Source organism: Pteropus medius, unplaced genomic scaffold (genome assembly GCF_902729225.1).
Source record: "Pteropus medius unplaced genomic scaffold, Ma_sr-lr_union100, whole genome shotgun sequence".
NCBI lineage: Eukaryota > Metazoa > Chordata > Mammalia > Chiroptera > Pteropodidae > Pteropus > Pteropus medius.
In genome coordinates, this window is record NW_024347791.1 from 10,867,813 (window position 1) to 10,886,934 (window position 19,122).

Here is a 19,122-nt window from a genome sequence, read left to right on the forward strand (position 1 = left end):
ACTTAATTACTAATCTCCTCCTTGTTCTTTCACTGTAGCAGATTTTTATTTTCTATTTATTATTATCGAGGCCATAAAAAAAGTGATCAACATGCAATGTATAAAGTGAAAATCCTTGACTAAAATTTAAATAGAAACACATACATTTGAAAACATTACATATTGCCTTTGTTTAAAAAAAGGCATCTAGACTGAAAAATATGCAGCCAATGATACCAGGAAATCTTTCATAGATGTTAATGAAACAATTAAAAAGGCTACTTACATGAATCAGCTGCAGAAAAGAATTACAAAATTTCATAACTAGAAAGGATCTCCCAGTCCAACATTTTATACAAAAAAGAGCTAAAGTAATGCTCAATGTCACAGACCGAATGTCAGAGCTATTACTAAAACACACATTCTGACAGCGTATCCAGTTCTTTATTCATTATCTACTAAATCAGTATGCCAAATATTCAAAAGTTTTTAATTAAAATTTTTGCCATTTTATCATATTCGAGTTATATAAATAGCTGGAATATTTCCAGCTACTGGGTACATTATATTCAATTATCTACTATTCTCAAAATGTTTTTCTATAAGTTTACTATAAGCAGTAAACAATAATCCTAATATTTCTAATCATTAAAAAATATTTATGTAGAATATATTTACTAGGTAACTGACAAACATAGCAGAAACAGCACTAAAACTTACAAGTAAAGGGATCTGACTTCTAGGTTAATACTTTCTCTATGCATTTCACAGCAGATTTTGAAGTTGAAATAAGAGTAAATGTGAAAGAGCTTTGAGGCTATCAAAGTACTGCATACAAGGTAATTTTTAATAGATGAGGGCACACTAACTTTTAAATATAAAATTCGAGGGAACTCCTCTTAGAAACAGTGACAAGACAATGGTATAATTATAAAATTACTTAACATTTAAGCTCTTCTTTCTATTTTCAAATTGGCCAGAATTTGTGAGACTATCTGAGATATCATGGGTATAGATTTTACTTTTAATGTACAGATTTTATAAACTATAGAGAACTCAGGCCAACAAAGTGGCTCACTCTTAGAAATAATATAAAATCAAGTCTAGTATATCTTTTATTTACAACATTAATTATGTAGAAACAATTCAGCTCAGAAAAGTATACTGTAGAATTGTCATACCGGGACAGCTAGAAACAGGTGTTCCCATATTAATGAGACAAAGTGCACATCGAGGAAGGGGTTTTCGACAGCCAGGGCAACTTGTGACTTTAGATTTTGTTGGTGAGCCACTGACACCATACTGACTAAAACCTCTGCCCTGATGAGGCACAGTTGAACAACTGTAGGAGATAGACTTGCCACAGAAATTGCAACTCACAAACACCTATGGAAAAATAAAAGGAGTTAAAATATAATGCAAACTTTATAAATAAAATAAATAATTCAGTTTGATCCTAACAAATTACTTTAATGTTTAAACTTTATTTTCTATTATCTGCTAAGTTTGACTAGCTCTCATTTTATTTCAACTTAGCAGTTACATTATTTGAGTACTTTTCTGTCACCTTTGTTTAGTTTTATATTCTTCCTAATACCACTGATGTACAACAGATAAACTTAGTAACATTAGATTCCCAACGTTTTAGAGTTCACACTAGACATTAAAAAATTACCCAGTATGAATTCTGACACAAAGTTCTATGTTATAATCTCCTGAACAAAATTTTCTTGTAAAGAAAACACTCATTTTCTAAGATAAAAAGAATAATGTAAATAGTTAAAACATTAAAATAATAGCAATAGAAACTGTTCATTTTGCTTTTATTTTAAACTCCTAGGCTTTTGAACACTTATCATATAGATCAGTAACAAACATTATCATGTTGTGCTATTTTACTAACACTCAAATTGTTTTAATAGAACTAATTTCTCATTCTAAATTAAGAAAATAGCACCATCCAGTGCTCACATTGAGGATATATCTGATATTTAATGTCTGAACTTAGATATACAGTGATCTCATGTCATGTGCTTTATGAGATAATGATGTTTTTTTAAATTAATGTAAAAGAAAAAAACTAAAATTTTCATGTGTAATCACACATATAGATATATATGTATACACTGTTAAAAAAATCCTGCCTTATAGTGCAGAAAATAATACATAAATGGAATTTATAAGATCATATAATAGTTTAGATTCTGAAAGAACTTGGAATATACTGGAAAACTTCAGACAGCCCGAGGGCTGATTTGGATTTGCCTAAAATCCACTAAGCCTGCAGTGTTTTGCTGTGTCTCAGACTAAAGCTCAAGCCACTGAGATGATTACTAGGAAGTGGCAGGATCAACAAAAATAGGAAGATCAAGGACAAAATGCAGTCTGAGATTGATAAAGACATAGATGGGAACTCAATATAAACAAAAGAATGAGCTAATACTAATTTATTAAATTGCACTCTAAATTTATCTCACATAACATGCTGTAAACACTTCTATTTTTGGCTGGACTACTAGGTACATGTTACGATTTTATTCTCTCTAAAATCACATACTTACCTGTGCTAAAGGCTTGGAACTGGGATCCAACTTACTCCTGTGAATATCGAATTCAGCTCGTTTGTGCCAAAACCTCCAGGCATCTAATAAGTTCCTATAATTCTCAATCCAGTACTGAACTCTTTCATCTTTAAGAACATCTAATGGAGAACCCTAAAAAGAAAATATGAGTTATTTCAGTTTTAAAATTTCCTGGATAAACCAGATGATTCTAGGTAACAAGTTAGTATGAGTCACAGAGAAGAAAGAGGCCTCCTTTTTGCCAAAAGCTGGCTCCTAGTGAAGATATAAATAAATAATTAATAGAAACTCCATTAATTTATCTTAAGCTGACCTATACTAATGACAGAAATATGAACTGTATATATCATTATATCTGGCCAGGGAAATATTATTCTCTATTTCTTACTGAAGGTTAAAAACCCAAGAGCAAATAATTCACCTTCCTGGTTAAATGCAGTATAGAATGATGTGAACACTATTTGGCCCAACAATTAAAACCTCTAGGTTCACAAAATTTGTTTACTATCTAATCTGAATGCACATCAAAACTGCTTAATCACGTTTAAAGTAATACTAAGCCTGGTCTTTCATATCTAGAGATGCACTGTAAACCAAGATGCTGTTTTTTGTACATCTATTTATCTGAAAGTTAAACTTGTCTATTGTTTCTCTTGCTCACAGACAAAACATACATTTATCACCTTAAAAAGTGAAAAGAAATAAAACCAAACCAAAAATGTTCCTCCTTCTTATGCCCCTAGGCCATAATGAAAATTTGTTTTCCTTAAATTTACTTTAGATTTCTTCTCATTAAGAAATTTAATTTCTTGCCAGTAAGACTTTCCCTAAATCTGTATTTTCCCTGGCAGCTGTGACATTTCACTTTTCACCTATGCTTGCTTTTAGGTCCTCACAGAATATTTTAGCCCTGTCCAGCATATCTTCCTAAACTTCACATGATGAAGAACGTAGAGAAAGCCTCTACTCCAATGATGCCATGGGCATTAATCTGAAGTACAGTTTTCCCAGTTGTATTTGGTAGCCAGATAGAAAATTTCAAAACTCAGCATGCATCTTACTTATGAAAAAAATAGAAGAAATCTGTAACAGCTAATAAATCAATCTATCTTTAGACATTCCATCAAAATAGAAGCAGCATATCTTTCACCTATTAATTAGGTAGTAATTTCAATTACCAGAGTTAAATTTAGCTAAAAGAACATGTAAAAATTTAGTTGACAACTTCATTTCTTAAAAAAGTAAACATCTACTCTAGTCCTAATTATGACCAACTTAGCGGGAACTAAATATTAAAGTAGAATACAACATCTGGTTTGAAAAGAAAATTCACAGAAAAACAGTAAATCTTCATACTCCCACTCCTGTGTCTTCTGTGACAGTAAAGACAAACTAAGAAAGAATTTGGTCAATTCATATTTAGTAAGTCTCTAGATCTGTCCCAATAAAATCTATTATCAAGCTCTAACAAAATCTGCAGAGAAAACAGTTCAGAGATTAAATCTGACCAAATTAGAAGGGCTTGCGAAACTCCTTAGGCTTACAACAGGTCCATGGTAGCAAAATATAAAACCAAAGTGAACAAGTAATTGAACTTCCAAAAGCATTAACCAAAATTCTTCGGAAAAAAGTAAAAGGATCCAGAGCTCTATAATGTTACTGTTCACAACACGCAGTATTTAATGAAAATCAGTAGACATATAAACAGGTAAATGTAGCTTGAAGTCAAGGAAAAAGGCAGTCAAAAAATAAAAAGAAACCTAAAATAGCCCATATGTTAGAGTTAGCTGACAATGAGTTCAATGCAGCTATTGGACATGTTCAAAGACTTAAAGAGAAAGTGTTTTAATTAGTGAATAGATAGGGATATGAGCTGAAAAATATAAACTATAAAAAAACTGATTCTAGAACTAAAAAGTACAACTAAAATTAAGTATTCTCTGGAAAAATTGACATCAGAAAGCAGGTGACAGGAGAGTCAATGAATAAATCAGTAGAATTCATTCCATTTGAAGAAAAAGGGAAAAAAAGGTGGAAGAAAAATGAACAGTCTCAGATACCAATGGGATAATATCAAATTAATATATATGTAATATAGTCCAAGAAAAGAAATAATGCCTGAACACTTCCCAAATCTGATGAAAAACAATGACTTACAAATCCAAGAAGCTCAGTGAATCACAAGCAGGATAAAAAGAACCACACTAGGTATCAAGGTTAAACTGCTGAAAATCAAAAAGATAATCTTGAAAGCAGCCCGAGGAAAAAAAAGAAAACATGACATAGTGAAAAAAAAATAATAGCTGACTTCTCATCAGAAACAATGGTGACCAGACTGTAAAACTACATCTAAGTGGTGAAAGCAAAACAAGAATAAAATGGACATTTTCAGTTAAAATGAAGCTGAGAGAATATGTCACCAGTAAATCCGTACAAGAAATGCTAAAGAGAAAGACCAAAGAGAAATTATATCAGATAAAATTTGAGTCTATTGGTCTAAACAGTAGCAGGAATAATAAATAAGTAAATAAATATAAAAGCTCATGTTTTCACTCTTCACATAATTTATATAAAAATAACTGTTCAAAGCAAAAATAATAAAATTTGGAATTTATAACATTTGTAGATGTAAAATATATGACAATAGGAAGAGAGTGTACAAATGGAATTTACACTTGTGAAACATGAAATATGAAGCAAAAAGCAGAAAGTGTTAGGTGTGGGGTCTGAAAGAGAAAGGGTGGAGTAGGAAGCATAATGTATCAGGTGTGAAACATGAAGTATGAGGAGGTAAGTATGACTAATGAGTTAAGAATGCATATTGTTAGAACCTGAGCAACTACTTTAAAAAAAGATAATGAAAAGGTGTATAGCTAAAAAGCCAAGAGATGAAATAAAGAATTACTGAAATATTCAATTAGCCCAAAAGAAGGCAGGAAAGAAACAGAAAAAAGGAAGAAAAAAATGGAAAACAAATAACAAGATGGTAGACTTAATTTTGACCATATAAATCGAGAAAATATTCCATTAAAAGCAGCTGAATATGAGATTTTTTAAAAACGAGATCCCATTACATACTTGCCTGCATTTTAAATATATTTTATAAATTTTGTTAAAAGGTTAGCAATCCATTGCACTCTGTAGCCATACATCTACAGTTTAACAGATGTCATCTCATTTCAGTAAGAAAAAAATGATGCATTATGTTTAGATGGCCACCTTTCCTTTTCCATGGACAGTGGCCTGATACTTTAGGGTAAATTTACATTGTGGTTTGTTCATAAAAAAGTAGGGTGGGGGAAAAGGCATTTTACTATGTTTACCCAGCACATGGCATCCTATAATATTGTATAAAAGGATGAGAACAGGAAAGAAGAGACCAAGCATGAAAGGATTTGATTAGCTGGAGGGCTATAGAAAATCTCAGTGAAATGCTCTAAATTTTCACCAAATTTCCAACAACAGTAAACTAAAAGGGAACCTTTGCCAGGAATCTGTTTGTAGCCACTGGACAGTAAAAACAGAGAAGATAGATGAAATGGATACCCAAATCATGTCCACTGATAATAAAAAGGGAAAACGAGAGTTAAGAGAATTGTGGGATAATCTGCCTCTCTCTCCTGCAGAAGGTGCAGTTCTGTCAACTGGAGAAGGTGGAAAGAGTTGTCTCTGCTCCATTTGAGCTTTACATAAAATCAAGACTGACACTTCCCGAAGTGAATGGAAAAACTAGACAACCCAATGTGGGAATCTAAGGGACAGTAAGATGAGGCAGAAGTCCTCTGTAAGTCAAATGATTAGGTTAAAGTTAAATGCCTTCTAAAGATCCAAAACAATCAAAAGAGCATACCCACTCAATGAGAAAAGAAAATACAGAATGTGGTTAAACCTTTTTTTTTTTCTCTTTAAACTGCTGCCATGATGCACTAACCTGTAACATGCAGTAACTTGCTGTTTGGACATCTCCAGTCCTATCGACATAACTCTCCATTAAGTCTACTCCATCTTTAGTAAGTCCAGTAAGTAATATCCCTTCCAAATTTCCAGCCTCTTTCATTTCATTGGTCAACTTTTCGATGTATCTATTTAACTGGAAAATTCAAAGTGATTTTTTCTGAAGCAATCCATTTCACTATACCTTTTGTACTTCAAAACTTCTACATCTAGAATAATTTTATTCTTAATAAAAAACATTTTAAAATAAAAGTCCTTGGAAAAAAAATCTAGATATGTGATCGCTAAGAAGTCTGTGTCTATTATAAATTACAATGCAGCATCCATGATCACTTAAAATATTTTTTTTTAAAAAGGCAAGGCATTAACTATGTTTTGATAATTATTCAATAAAAGAACCATAGAGGGTTTACAATTTTAAATTTAAATTGAACTGTTCTTATGCTGCAAAGTTCTTGCTGTCTATTATAGTAAGACAGAATAGGATCTGAGTTGAAAGGGAACGTCAAGATTATCAAAAATAACCATTTCTTGTAAGGTCTTCCCTGAACTTCATTCCATCCCAAACTCTAGTCGAGATTTCTCTATATTCTCCCAGCACTTTCTCATTACTAGAGTATATAATACATTGTATTACTAGTTGTTTACGTGCATTTGTCTCTCTTCCTCCTCTCTCTGTATTTAGAGCATATGTATTCAGTACCTGTTTATTATATTAGAAAACAAAGGAATGCTGTTATAGCATCTCTAAGGGGTGAGTTTAACATTTTATATACAGACCAATCTCACTCCTAAAAGCAGAAACAAATATTAAGCCAACATTCTTTAAAAAAGTAAATTTAGTTACAATGTACATTTACAATATCTTATCTAATAGAGATGATTTACTTTTTAAAAGAATTTTTATACATATCTCATACATACATATTTCCATGTACAGATTAGTTTCTTAATCCAGTGACAGCAAATGTTAATCACTTCAACTATTGAATTAAATCAGTTCTTACCTGACTATCACTAAGGAATTTACAAGCAAATGCCACTCTGTCACGTACAGCAACTTTGTTTTCATACTGAAAAGAGAAAAAGCAAGGAGTTATTTCTAAGTGCTCTGAGTTTTAAATTTTTGAAGACTAAATATTTTATATATGTAGTATGTAATTTTAGTTTCAAAAGTATTAATGCTATTGTATATACAATGGCAGAGCCATTGATTCCCTAAGATGCCTTTTATAATCTAATTCTCAGGAAGCTCACTGCTAAGGTTACTGTCCTTATGAAGTAAGTTTACTGCTTAAATACTGACCAAATCAGTTTTTAAAAATTCCAGTTCAGTCTTAATACTTAACTCCAATAGGAAATATAAGCAATGATGTACAGTTTATCAAATTTAAGATGCCATGCAATCTTTCCATCATAAAAACTAATTTTGAGGAAACAGGAAATCTTTCTTTGGCTAAGTTAATCAAGTCTAGGAAATCTGTGAACTACTAGATAAGAGTTTGACTATACCAGTACAGAATACATTGTATTCTGAATTTAGAAAGAAAATTAATACATGTTTCTAAATATAAAGTGGTTGGTTTTAAAACATACCCTTATAAATAAATGAACACAATTTCATGACTATAGTAAAATACTATTTGATAGGTGGTTTGTGACAAAATTTTCAGAGGAATTATGATGTATACTTAAATTTGTGTATACTTGTCAATATTGTAAAACACCATTTTGAAAAATATTGTCTATGGCCATGCTACCCTGAACATGCCTGATCTTGTCTGATCTCAGAAGCTAAGCAGGGTCGGGCCCCTGGTTAGTACTTGGATGGGAGGCCACCTAGGAATACCAGGTGTATTCTAGGGGTAAAAAAAAATCTTTTTAAAAAAGATTAAAAAAAATAAAGAAAAATGTTTACTATAAATGTAGAAAGGTACAATTTTGTGATAAATCAAAAATAGTTTAGAAGTAGAAAATTTCTATTTCCACTGAAGTCATTCTATGAAATAGTTTTCCTCCTTTAAACATAAGACTACTTCAGTTGATACCTAACTTAGTGTATTTTTGCAAATATATGTTTCTGCACTAAAGAGTAAACACATTTGATACAAACTGGATTTAACTTTTAGATTCAGTTGCATGTGTTAAAACTTTTGATGTGGAAAGAGTTATAAATATTATCTGTCCCATTTTATAGCTGAGAAAACTAAAATCCCCAAAAGTTAACTGACCAGATAAGGTAACTGTGGCAGAGTAAAAACTCAGGCCTTTATCTTCTGATTTTCCGATTCAGTACTTTACACTATTGAGACTTAACAATTTTTTAAAAGAACAATGTTAATTATAATTATTTACACATAAAGCATAATTAGGTATGCTCTTGAAATAGTTTGGAAACATGAACTTCCTACTCAAGATAAGATATCCCTTACCTAATAACTTGCATTTAGGTATAGAAAAAGAAGAGTATTTATAATAGATCACTTAATTTAAAATACAGAATTTGATATTTAGACAATTCTCTAACTACCAATTTAAAATTAGAGCAATCTATTTCTTTTTCTAGTCTCCATTCTCTAGCATTTCTTGGGAGTATCGTTTTATTTCAAGATAAAGTCTTCTGTTTAACAAAATAGAGTACTAATAGTAAAAATAAAAAGAACCCCGTATACTCTTGGATATTAATTTGAAGTTGTTAGAAAAGTTCAATAGTAATTTATTAAAATTAATGGAAAAATATATGAACTAAGGAATTGCCAAAATGAACACTAACAACATTTATTAAAATTTTCATTAAGATATCTCAATAAAATACATGTTTTTATAAATTCTTAGGAACTGACATTTAAAGTAATTATTTGAGCAATGTATATAAGAAATGTTATGATGGAAAATATAGAAATAACTTTCACGTTAGAAAGCTTTCTCAGTGCTAGAAAGAAGCTCAACAGTGCAAAGAAAGTTGTGGTATTAACATAAAGCTTGAAACAATAACAAAAACTGATAAGGAAATCTCACTTTATTCCTTCTTTCTCAACATTGTGATAAAGAACCTATTTGGTAATTGTAGTCATAGGTTATTAAAGCAGAAGAGAAAAAAATAGCAATAAAAAGACCAAATAATAATAAAAAAATGAAATAGTCCACTGTAAGTAGTGATCACATAATTTATCTTCCAAACTGTTCTAGAACATGTCTGAGAATGACAAATACTAACTCAGACAAGATATATGGTCATCCTGACCATAAGTGATTATGTGCTGATTTACTTAGCAAAAACACATGCACTTTTAAAAATAATATTTCAATATAAAATTTATGCTTATATAGTTGTAGAGTTCTAGAGCCAGTTCTTAAGCTAAAGAATAAAACTGTATTCCTTCTATGTCTGTAAATTATATTACTGAAGTGTTTTAAAAATTAAGTTCGGTTTCCTATCAACTAACTAACTCTACTTCAGAAATCACATTCAAGAAAAGTTGCTCAAAAAATGTTTAAGTCACTTTTTTATTTCAAATAATAGGAAATGCATCCAAACCACAGCAATATTTTACGCAACAGACATTTGAAAATTTTAACAGTTAGATAAAAATGCCCTTAAAAGGAGAGCCTTATGAAACAGAAGTTAGCTTACCAGCACTCCATCATAAGATCCTGTTTCACTTGTCAGAAATGCAAACATGACACACAGATATGGGTTATTTAACTGTAATCGTAGAGTGCTGCACATTTCTCTCCAAAGGGAGTTCTTCTCTTCCGTATAACCTGATAAAGCCATTGCTACCACATTGAGATTCAGATCACCTGCATATTAAAAACAACTGCTTATCAAAGTGATCAAAATCTTAATATCTCCTTCCAGTTCTTAAATAGTAAACACATAAAGATCAGAAGGTGGCTTTTATCCCCAGAAAAATAAGCTCACTAGAATAAGGGTTTTGATTCAAATTGGAAAATTTGGAAAGGACCATAAGCAAAAATTTCCATTTTTATAAAACTTTTGTACATATTGCAAACTCTGTGCAGGACATCTTTTAATTTTCAAGTCCTCATTCCAGGCAGGTTCCTAAATAGTATGTTATTGCTCAAGGCCTAAATGAAGAAAAGTGAAGCCATACAATCAGTATCATGGCCAACTTTTATCAACAAGTTCATTTACGTTGGTTGAGATATTTCAAAGTGTTAATATTATATCTCAGGACTGCAATTTTCAGAATTATTTTGTTTTCCTATTCCTAAATATGTAATACATACCTACGTATCTATGTATCTATGTATCTATCTAGGTATCTAGGTATCTACCTACCTACTTACTTATCTACCTACCATCTATTCTAACTACAAGGAACCAAAAGCCAGTATTTCAGCATTCTTATTACACTTTTAATTTTTCTAGGATAAAATTAACTATCAGAATTACCACAGAATTGTATTTAGACATTCGCAACAAAGCATTTTTTACTAAGTCTTTTAAACATTTGTTCTCAGAAGTTTATGCGGCTGCTGATAAGCTCTAACTTGATAGTCAGCCCTACAGCTGCCTAGTCTTCTAACAAATTTAGCTTTGAAAGAGAACACGACTCACCTTTAACTTTTAAGTATTTTTCTACATTTATTATAGCAGCTTGTTTCCTGATCCTAATCATTTTATTTTCCAAATAAAACAGCATTTCCCACTTTATGTTCTTAATAGCCTTCTTCTTCACTTCTATACACACTTTCCCCAAATTACTCTGTGCTTGTTTTCTCTGCCTACTTTATTAAATCATAAAGTCTCTAATGATTAAAACAAAAAAACAAAGAAATATCTTCCTTGAATCCTGCCTAGAACAATTTATTTCCAAATGGAAAGGAATATTTGACTCAGGAAAATCTTTCCTTCAGTCCTTAGCCAAATTATTAAAATCATTAGAATACTTTTCCCTTATTATTAGTAGGGGCGTTCAAAGCTAACACCAAATATTCCAGGTACACACGACAGGGAAGCATCATGCTCTCAGGTCATAGCAAAATTATAATTAAGAAATGGCTTTAAATATCAATTATTTTTCCATCAGCACATGTCTTCTATTGCAATCTCAAATGGGGAAGACAGCAAAAGGGAAGGAAAAGAGGTCAATCTGGGCAAAATATTAGCTTTTTCGACTTTTAGATTGCAAGTAAATATATTACAGTTAATTTCATGTTTTTCTCAATGGTACAACAGAACTGTAATGGTTTCAAAATGGACCAGCAAATAAGAATTAAGTATTCTAAATACTAGAAATAATTTGCTAGATGTATTAAAAATTGATAGCTATATACATCTTAAGAATTTTCAAGTGAGTATTCCTGATAAGAAAAAAACAATGAATTTCTGGATTAAGACTTATTTCTTTGAGTATTCTCTTGCAAAATGTTAGAGTAAAAACTTTATTACATCTTACTGTTTCTTCCTTTTTAAATATTAAGTGGAAATGATGTTTAAATCATTAGATTCAAGTATAAGCATTTTTGCTGATCAATATCACTTTTTATAAGAATCTATATTAATCTAAATAAAAATGTCATTCAGAGTTTCGTAAAAGTCAACCAATAACCATCCAAAAGATAAAAAATAAAAGTCAAATGTTTGCCATAAAAATGCTTGCAAACTAAAGTAGTCCTAATCTCCAAGAAAATACATTTTAAAAATGTATGTGAACTACCTTTAAAGGAAAAAACTAAAAATGGACACATGAGCATTCCTTATATTATTAAAATGACAACTGACACATTTCCTTTTTTACAACTTAAACCAAAGCATAAACAAAAGGGATGGGCTAGTATTTACTTTTATATAGTACTGTGCTAATTTCTTTTTAAAACCTTACATAAATATATTAATTAGACTTTTGGAAATTATCAGCATCTTTTCTTTAAAGGATTCTATGAATCCTGCAAGTATCTTAGAATATAACCTAATACCTTTCTCTGAAGATGCCCCTTCATTCAGGATTTGGATTGCTCGTCGAATATCCAAGTTGAACAACGCCACGGCAGCAGCTCTTGCCCATTCCCCTTCTTGTACAAGGGAATTCAAAAATGGCCCCACATCTACATCTGTTCCTTTCTTTATCCACCCGCAAAGCTGTAAAGCTAAGATTCTCTCTTCATTTAAATTCTGCATATCAGTTTGCTTATCCAACCCACTCCAATTATGTCTGCTGCTTTCCACCATTCCTAAAACAAGAAACATTTTTTGTATTAATTGCTTTATTATTTTTTTAATATATTTGGAAAATCAGTTTTATAGAGAAATATTTCATCAGATTTTGAATATTCAACTTCCCAGCCACAATTTTATGACAGCAAAAATATTTTACATGTTACCAAGTAGGACACTGTCTTGAATTATCAAAAAGAGCTATTTAGAATAACAGTCAAAGCCTAAGCTGAATCACCGCTTTGGAGAAGCCTCCCTGACCAACAAATCTGAAATAGGGTGCCACTTGCTACTATCTAACTTAATCAGTTTCCTCTATTTTCTTTAGCACAAACATAAGCTCCCATATTTTACTAATTCATTTTTTAGTTTCATCTCTTTTCTACTAGAACATGAGCTCCAAAAGGGCAAGCATCTTGTCTATTTTATTTGAAAGGTATTCCCAGTGCCTGAGATCCAGCAGATGCTCTCTCTCCCTCCCCACCTTTCTGTCTCTATGTATGTATGTATACATATATATCAAAAAATGAGATCATAAATATCAAAGTGCTTTGAAAATTTCAGGTAAGTACTAAAGCTAAAATACAACAGGAATGATTTGAAAATTTTTCCCTTCTTACTGAATCAGATTTTATATTCTCATTCTCTTTTCATAAGGAATCTAAACAATTCTTGTAGCATTATTTAGATTGCAATTGAGGCAGTTTTTCCTAATGACAGGATAATTTCACTTAGGATGATACTTGGTGCCAAATAAAAGTTAAATAAATAAAGACAAAATCAGGACCCTATTTAATTGCAACTCAAATTCTTAAATGTTCTAGAAAGTTTTGCCAGTGAAATTGTCATCATGAAATTACCTGTTACTTTAACAAAAAGGATTTCCAGAATAAACTGAATTAGAAATTAGGCAGAAAGGATAGCCAACATTACAAACATCTTTTATTAGCAGTAATTTAAATCGGTAATTTACGATAATTCTACATTTATATAATTGCATAAAATATAGTAATTATACATTTTAAATAATTAGGTCAATAACAAAAAAGTGTTTTAAGAAATAACTCAACTTGTCTGTAGTAAGGAGAATTGTAAGACGAGCTCCACGATTTCTACCCCACCTCCCTTCCCCGGTAACCACACCCTTGTATAATCCCTGCCCCGTGACTACAAGTGGAATCTGTGACTTCCTTCTAAATAACAGAATATAGTACAAGTGAAAGCATTTTGTGGGTGTTAAGGTTGTTATTCAGTTGATTCTGAGTTAATCAGAGGGAGATTATCCTGTTTTAATCACGTGAATCCTTTAAAAGAGAGTCTGGAGATCATTAAAGAGATTCTCCCCCTGAACTGGAAGTAAAAGCTGCCATGTTGTGAGAGGGTCTGTGAGAAGGCCATGTGGCAAGGAAGTGTCGGCAGCCCCTAGGAGCCAAAGGCAGTTCCTTGGCTGATAGCCAGCAAGGATACCTCAGTCCTACAACCTTAAAGAACCAATTCTGCCAACCTATATGAGCTTGGAAGAGTACTCCAAACTCCAGGAGGAAACAAAGCCTAACCAACACCTTCTTTTAGCCTTGTGAGACCCTGAACAGATGACCTAATTAAGCTAGACACATGGAAATGAGATAACAAACGCAAATTGTAGAAAATAAATATATTGTCCAAAGTTGACTTCAGCAATAGTCTGATCAAAGCTTTAAGGGAAAAACACAAGCAAAAATGAAAAAAATATTAAAAATCAGTTGTCATTTCCAAGTCAAATATATATATTATATATAATGCAAAGCATTATTTCTTAAAATTCACTTAGTCTAAACACTTAGGAACAGGAAAATTAGTACATAGCAAAAGTCTAAATTCTCCATCATACCTAATTCAACTTTTAAATAACTTTTTTCATTATATGGTTGTTAGGTTGTGGCAAAAGTCTACAGCATTTTGGGACATATTTTAAACCAAATATCATTGTTTTATGAAAAAGTTTCAAGATGAGTTATTTGGAAATTTTTGGAAATTTAAAAAAGCGAAATAATTACACTCAAAATTACTTATTTTTAACCTTAGTATTGGAAACTGTTACCAATTCAGTTCAAGGAGTTAGGAGGAGAATGCTGAAAAGAAGTTTTCTTTCTTTAAGAGAACCCCCTGCCCATCAAAATGAGGAAGGATCCTGCTCTAGTTGCAGCCACGAGGGAAATCAGTCCAGACAAGAATCACTTTTAGCTTCTCAAAGTGAAATTTTAAGAACTATGAGAAAATTCTGAATGATAAATGACAATGTTATTCAAACACATTAAAAATTAAACAAAACATAACAAATAACAAATAACAAATTTAAATTGCTTAGCTAAATGTAGTCATTAAATTTCAGGTTGAATAAGCTACAGATATACTATAAAGTATCTATTTTCATATCACCACTATTAATTTTGGATTTAATGCTGATATTAACTAATTAATGGTAAAAATAACAATTTTAAAACAGGTGAACAAAAAGGAGCAATTTATTTTTCAAATGGTTCCTCACAGTTTAATATTTGTTTCTTAGAGTTCTTACTTTATAGAAATTACGTCACGGATTAGAGATCAAATGAATCCAAAGAGTTCATTCCTAGTAGGTAGAAAATTTGGGCTGCTCAGAGACCTTCTTACTGCTTTATAACTATGCTACAGGTAATTAGGTTTAGCAAATAAGCTATGTGATATTATTGTCAGTTTTTAAGTAGTTATATTATGATTTTTAACACGTATGAATTTTTAAAAATCCAGTGAACAAATATGAACAACTTATTACTGAAGGAAATAAATCCGTATGTGAACTTTTTCATATGAATTTTTAAATATATAATTTTAACAATCTCTGAAAAAAATTAAAATCTACGCATGTTATGCAATACTAAAATGACAAAATTGTATCCCCTAAATTTGAGATTGTCCTATATTTAAAAAATAGAATCAACATTTTACTGAGGTTTTGTATGAGAAACAAGTCCACTTAAACATTAAAAAAACATTAAAATTTTTTTTCATATACTATACCAAGCAATAAGACACTATGCTATTTGTAGATATTAATTTGTTGCATTTTTACAACTATATAACAAAGCAGTAAAATTATCCAGTGTTTATAAGAACATTTTGTTGTTAAAAATACTAAATCCTAGCTATTTTGTTCCTTGAAGTAATTCTGAATAGATGAGTTCTCTAGATCAGAGTTTACCATTTAATTATGAAAAATATTTTCATCATGTTAGAAAGCTGACCATAATTTATTATGCAATTTTCTGCCATCTTAAAAGGAAGAGATTGTACCTAGTGACAACTCTGTGAAAACTGCTCTATAAGACATTCCCTCAGAGTATGCATTCGCTACATCCTGGTTGATTTCAACACTTAAGTCAGCCCAATAAACTAGCCTCTTCATTCCTTCGCTTCCTTATCTCCAGCGGTCAGCAGCTCCAAGATTAACCAATCCTTTCATGAACACACTCCAAACTATTCCTCTACCACAAGAACCAATTTCTAACCACAGCCTCAAAGCCTTCCAGAAATCTCACTTCTATATTCTTCCACCTTACAATCTCTTGACCACTCATATTTTTACTCACCAGTCTTCTGTCATTCTCCTCTCTATCCAAGTTGGATACCAAGGACCAACAAATGAATCATTCTCTTGCCAATATCCTTAATTCTCTTGCCCTATTGTTCTTTATTCTTTCCTCTGGTAAAACGACATTGCCCCACAATCTTCCCATGTTTCTCAAGACAACTCTCTCTCATCTTTTCTCTACGCGCTCCCTGCTTTCTCAACAAGCAAACCTATTACATTTTGAAAAGAGAAGCCATCAGGTAGAAAAACCTGTCTCTGGTCACTGAACCTTAAGCAACCTGCATACCTTTCACCTTTTCCTCTAACAAATAAGGAGGTGTACATCCTCCTACCTAAAGCTCTGGATCCCATTCCTTCCCATTCCTAAGAATTTTTCTCTTCATCCCCTTTTCTCTACATCTTCAACCTCTTCCTATGGGGCTCCTTACATTAGCATCTAAACATGCTTAAATCAATTTCATATTAAAAACGAAAACAAAGCAACACAAGAGCCCTCCTTTGACCCCAGCTTCTCTGGCTGCTACTGTTTTACTTTTCATCCTCCTTCGTATAGTTGAATTTCTTGACTTTATTTTAAATGGATGACTTCAATTCAACCTAAATTTTTTACCCACTAGACATCTCCATCTAGCTATCTTAAATTCAACTTACTCCATAATAAACTTTTTCTCTCCCTATTATTATCTAACCAGTATTAATCCGGTTTCCTAAGCTAAATATATGTGCGCTTTCACTTTTCCTTCTCCTCCATCCCCTTTATCCAATTAATCATTAAATTTTGTCCCAATCTCTGATTCATCCATATTTCTCTAGCTTCTCTGCCACTAACCTTAGTAAGAACACCGTATCTGGCTTGATTACTGTGGCTTCTATCTGAGGTCCCTGCTATCAATATTGATCTTCCTTCATTCTCCTCACAAAGAGTGACAGCTCTAAAACACAAATCTAATTCTGTCACTGCTCTTCAAAATCTTTCCTTGGATTCTCTTTGTTATAGGATAAATCTCCCTAAATCCTTACTATGACTTCTAAGTCCTTAGCTATCCACTGCTTACCTTTCCAGTCTTCATTCTTTCTTCACTTTCTCATGTTCTGTTCTAGCAATACTGAGCATGCTATGCTCTCTCTGCTCTGGTTTCACCGCATATGTTGCTCCCTGTCTGGACCTTGTCTTTGCCTTTACCTCCTCTGGGCAGCCTTCCCTAAACTCTACAACCAGACTAGGAATTCTTCTATACATAACTGTCTATTCTTCTTCATGTTATAACTTCCCATTTACCTGTCCATAATCTGAACTAGAATGTAAACTTCCAAGAGAAGGGATGATAGCTATCTTGTTCAGTATCCATGAAGAGACATTATCTATACTGTTGATAGTTATGTCTCCAGTTCCTAAAATGTCTTAGCATATACTGAGCAAGCGATAAATATCTGCTGAATAAGTGAATAAATTTAGTTGTAATAAGTAAAGTAACATAGAGAAAGCAACTAGCATGATGTCTAATACATAGTAAGAACTATATGTATCTATATCTATTATCTATCTCTATCTATCTATCTAATTTGTCACCTAAGTTAAAATATAGCTGTGTGCTCTAATAAATTACTGTGGGCAAGATGGCTCTGAGTGTTGATTTACTATGTGTTGAATTATTAAAGATACGATTAGAGAAAGTATGGCCAAATAAAATATTGAAACCAAGGTTACCATCTTTGACAGTCATTTCTCTACTTATTACTTTTGGATTGTAGAAACAAAAAATATATAAACCAAACCAAACCAAACCAAAAGCTGTAAGTCTAGCAAAGAGGAAATCTTTCAACAGTAGTCTTTTTCAGTTTAGGGGAAGACTACTCATGACTCAAGTCACAATACTGTTTCCCTCTACTGCATCAGAAACTATATATAGATATTACATTTTTCCCCTTGCTTTTCCTCAAGATAGTTTGTTGACTTTTCCCTAAAATAGATCAAAATACAACAACAACAAGCCTCAGAATAATTGAGAATGCAATGTGGTCTGACCTACTATGCAGCTAAAATACTAAAATTTCTATAAACTTGGTGTTTAATTCTTTGCAGCAGTGGTTCTAAAATCATGAACCGTAGTATTCAGGCTCATTTATAGGGCTAATACAGTATATCTTCCCTTTTACTTATATTAATAAAAAACAGAAGTTTCTAATTGAACTCATTCATTATTTATAATAAGTTACTTTTTTGGTAGAGAGCTAATGAGAGAAAATCAAAATGAAACAAGTCAGATAAGTAGTCTAATGCATCTTTGGCAATGTAAACCAAAGTAATGTGAAAGTCCTTCCTTTAAAAAAATTGTAAGTTTAATTAAAATGCTAAACCTATTATTAAAAAATAGCATTTTATTTAGCATTATTTGTATAGTATTCATGCAAGTTGTATTAAAAATCAAGTTGAATTTATAACTTCTCCTACCAGCAGGCTCAAATTTGACTGCCATCAAAAACTATATACTGAATCCTCGGTTGGGGACATAATTAAAACATAAGGTACAATTTAATTCTAATTAAAACAGTAAGAACAATTGTTTAAAGAAGTCAGTGAAAAAAATAAGTTTGGTTCTTTTATCATCTTTACTCTTAAACAGTTTATCAATTTCAGTCCTATATTAATTCGCATTCATTCAATCATCAAGGACTATTCAGGTATGACTCCTTTAGATAAGATCATACTTCAAGTCATAGTTACATGGACCTCGCCATTAGATAGCTAAGTGAAAGCAGGCAGCAAAATAAAAGAGTCTCCTTCAGTTAGAAATCTTTTTATTTAATTTCTA

At 31.6% G+C, this 19,122-nt stretch overlaps 1 protein-coding gene across 4 annotated transcripts in view; it reads right to left on the reverse strand.

Annotated features, from left to right (window-relative positions):
- MIOS (meiosis regulator for oocyte development) overlaps positions 1–19,122 on the reverse strand; it is a 34,731-nt gene that overhangs the window by 7,870 nt on the left and 7,739 nt on the right. For all 4 annotated transcript variants that reach the window (XM_039878011.1, XM_039878012.1, XM_039878013.1 and 1 more), the window contains 6 exons: positions 12,462–12,716; positions 10,150–10,319; positions 7,523–7,588; positions 6,493–6,651; positions 2,541–2,693; positions 1,161–1,365 (listed from right to left, as the gene is read on the reverse strand). In XM_039878011.1, the coding sequence (XP_039733945.1) occupies positions 1,161–1,365; positions 2,541–2,693; positions 6,493–6,651; positions 7,523–7,588; positions 10,150–10,319; positions 12,462–12,716 (1,008 nt within the window). The remainder of the gene's footprint in view (positions 1–1,160; positions 1,366–2,540; positions 2,694–6,492; positions 6,652–7,522; positions 7,589–10,149; positions 10,320–12,461; positions 12,717–19,122) is intronic.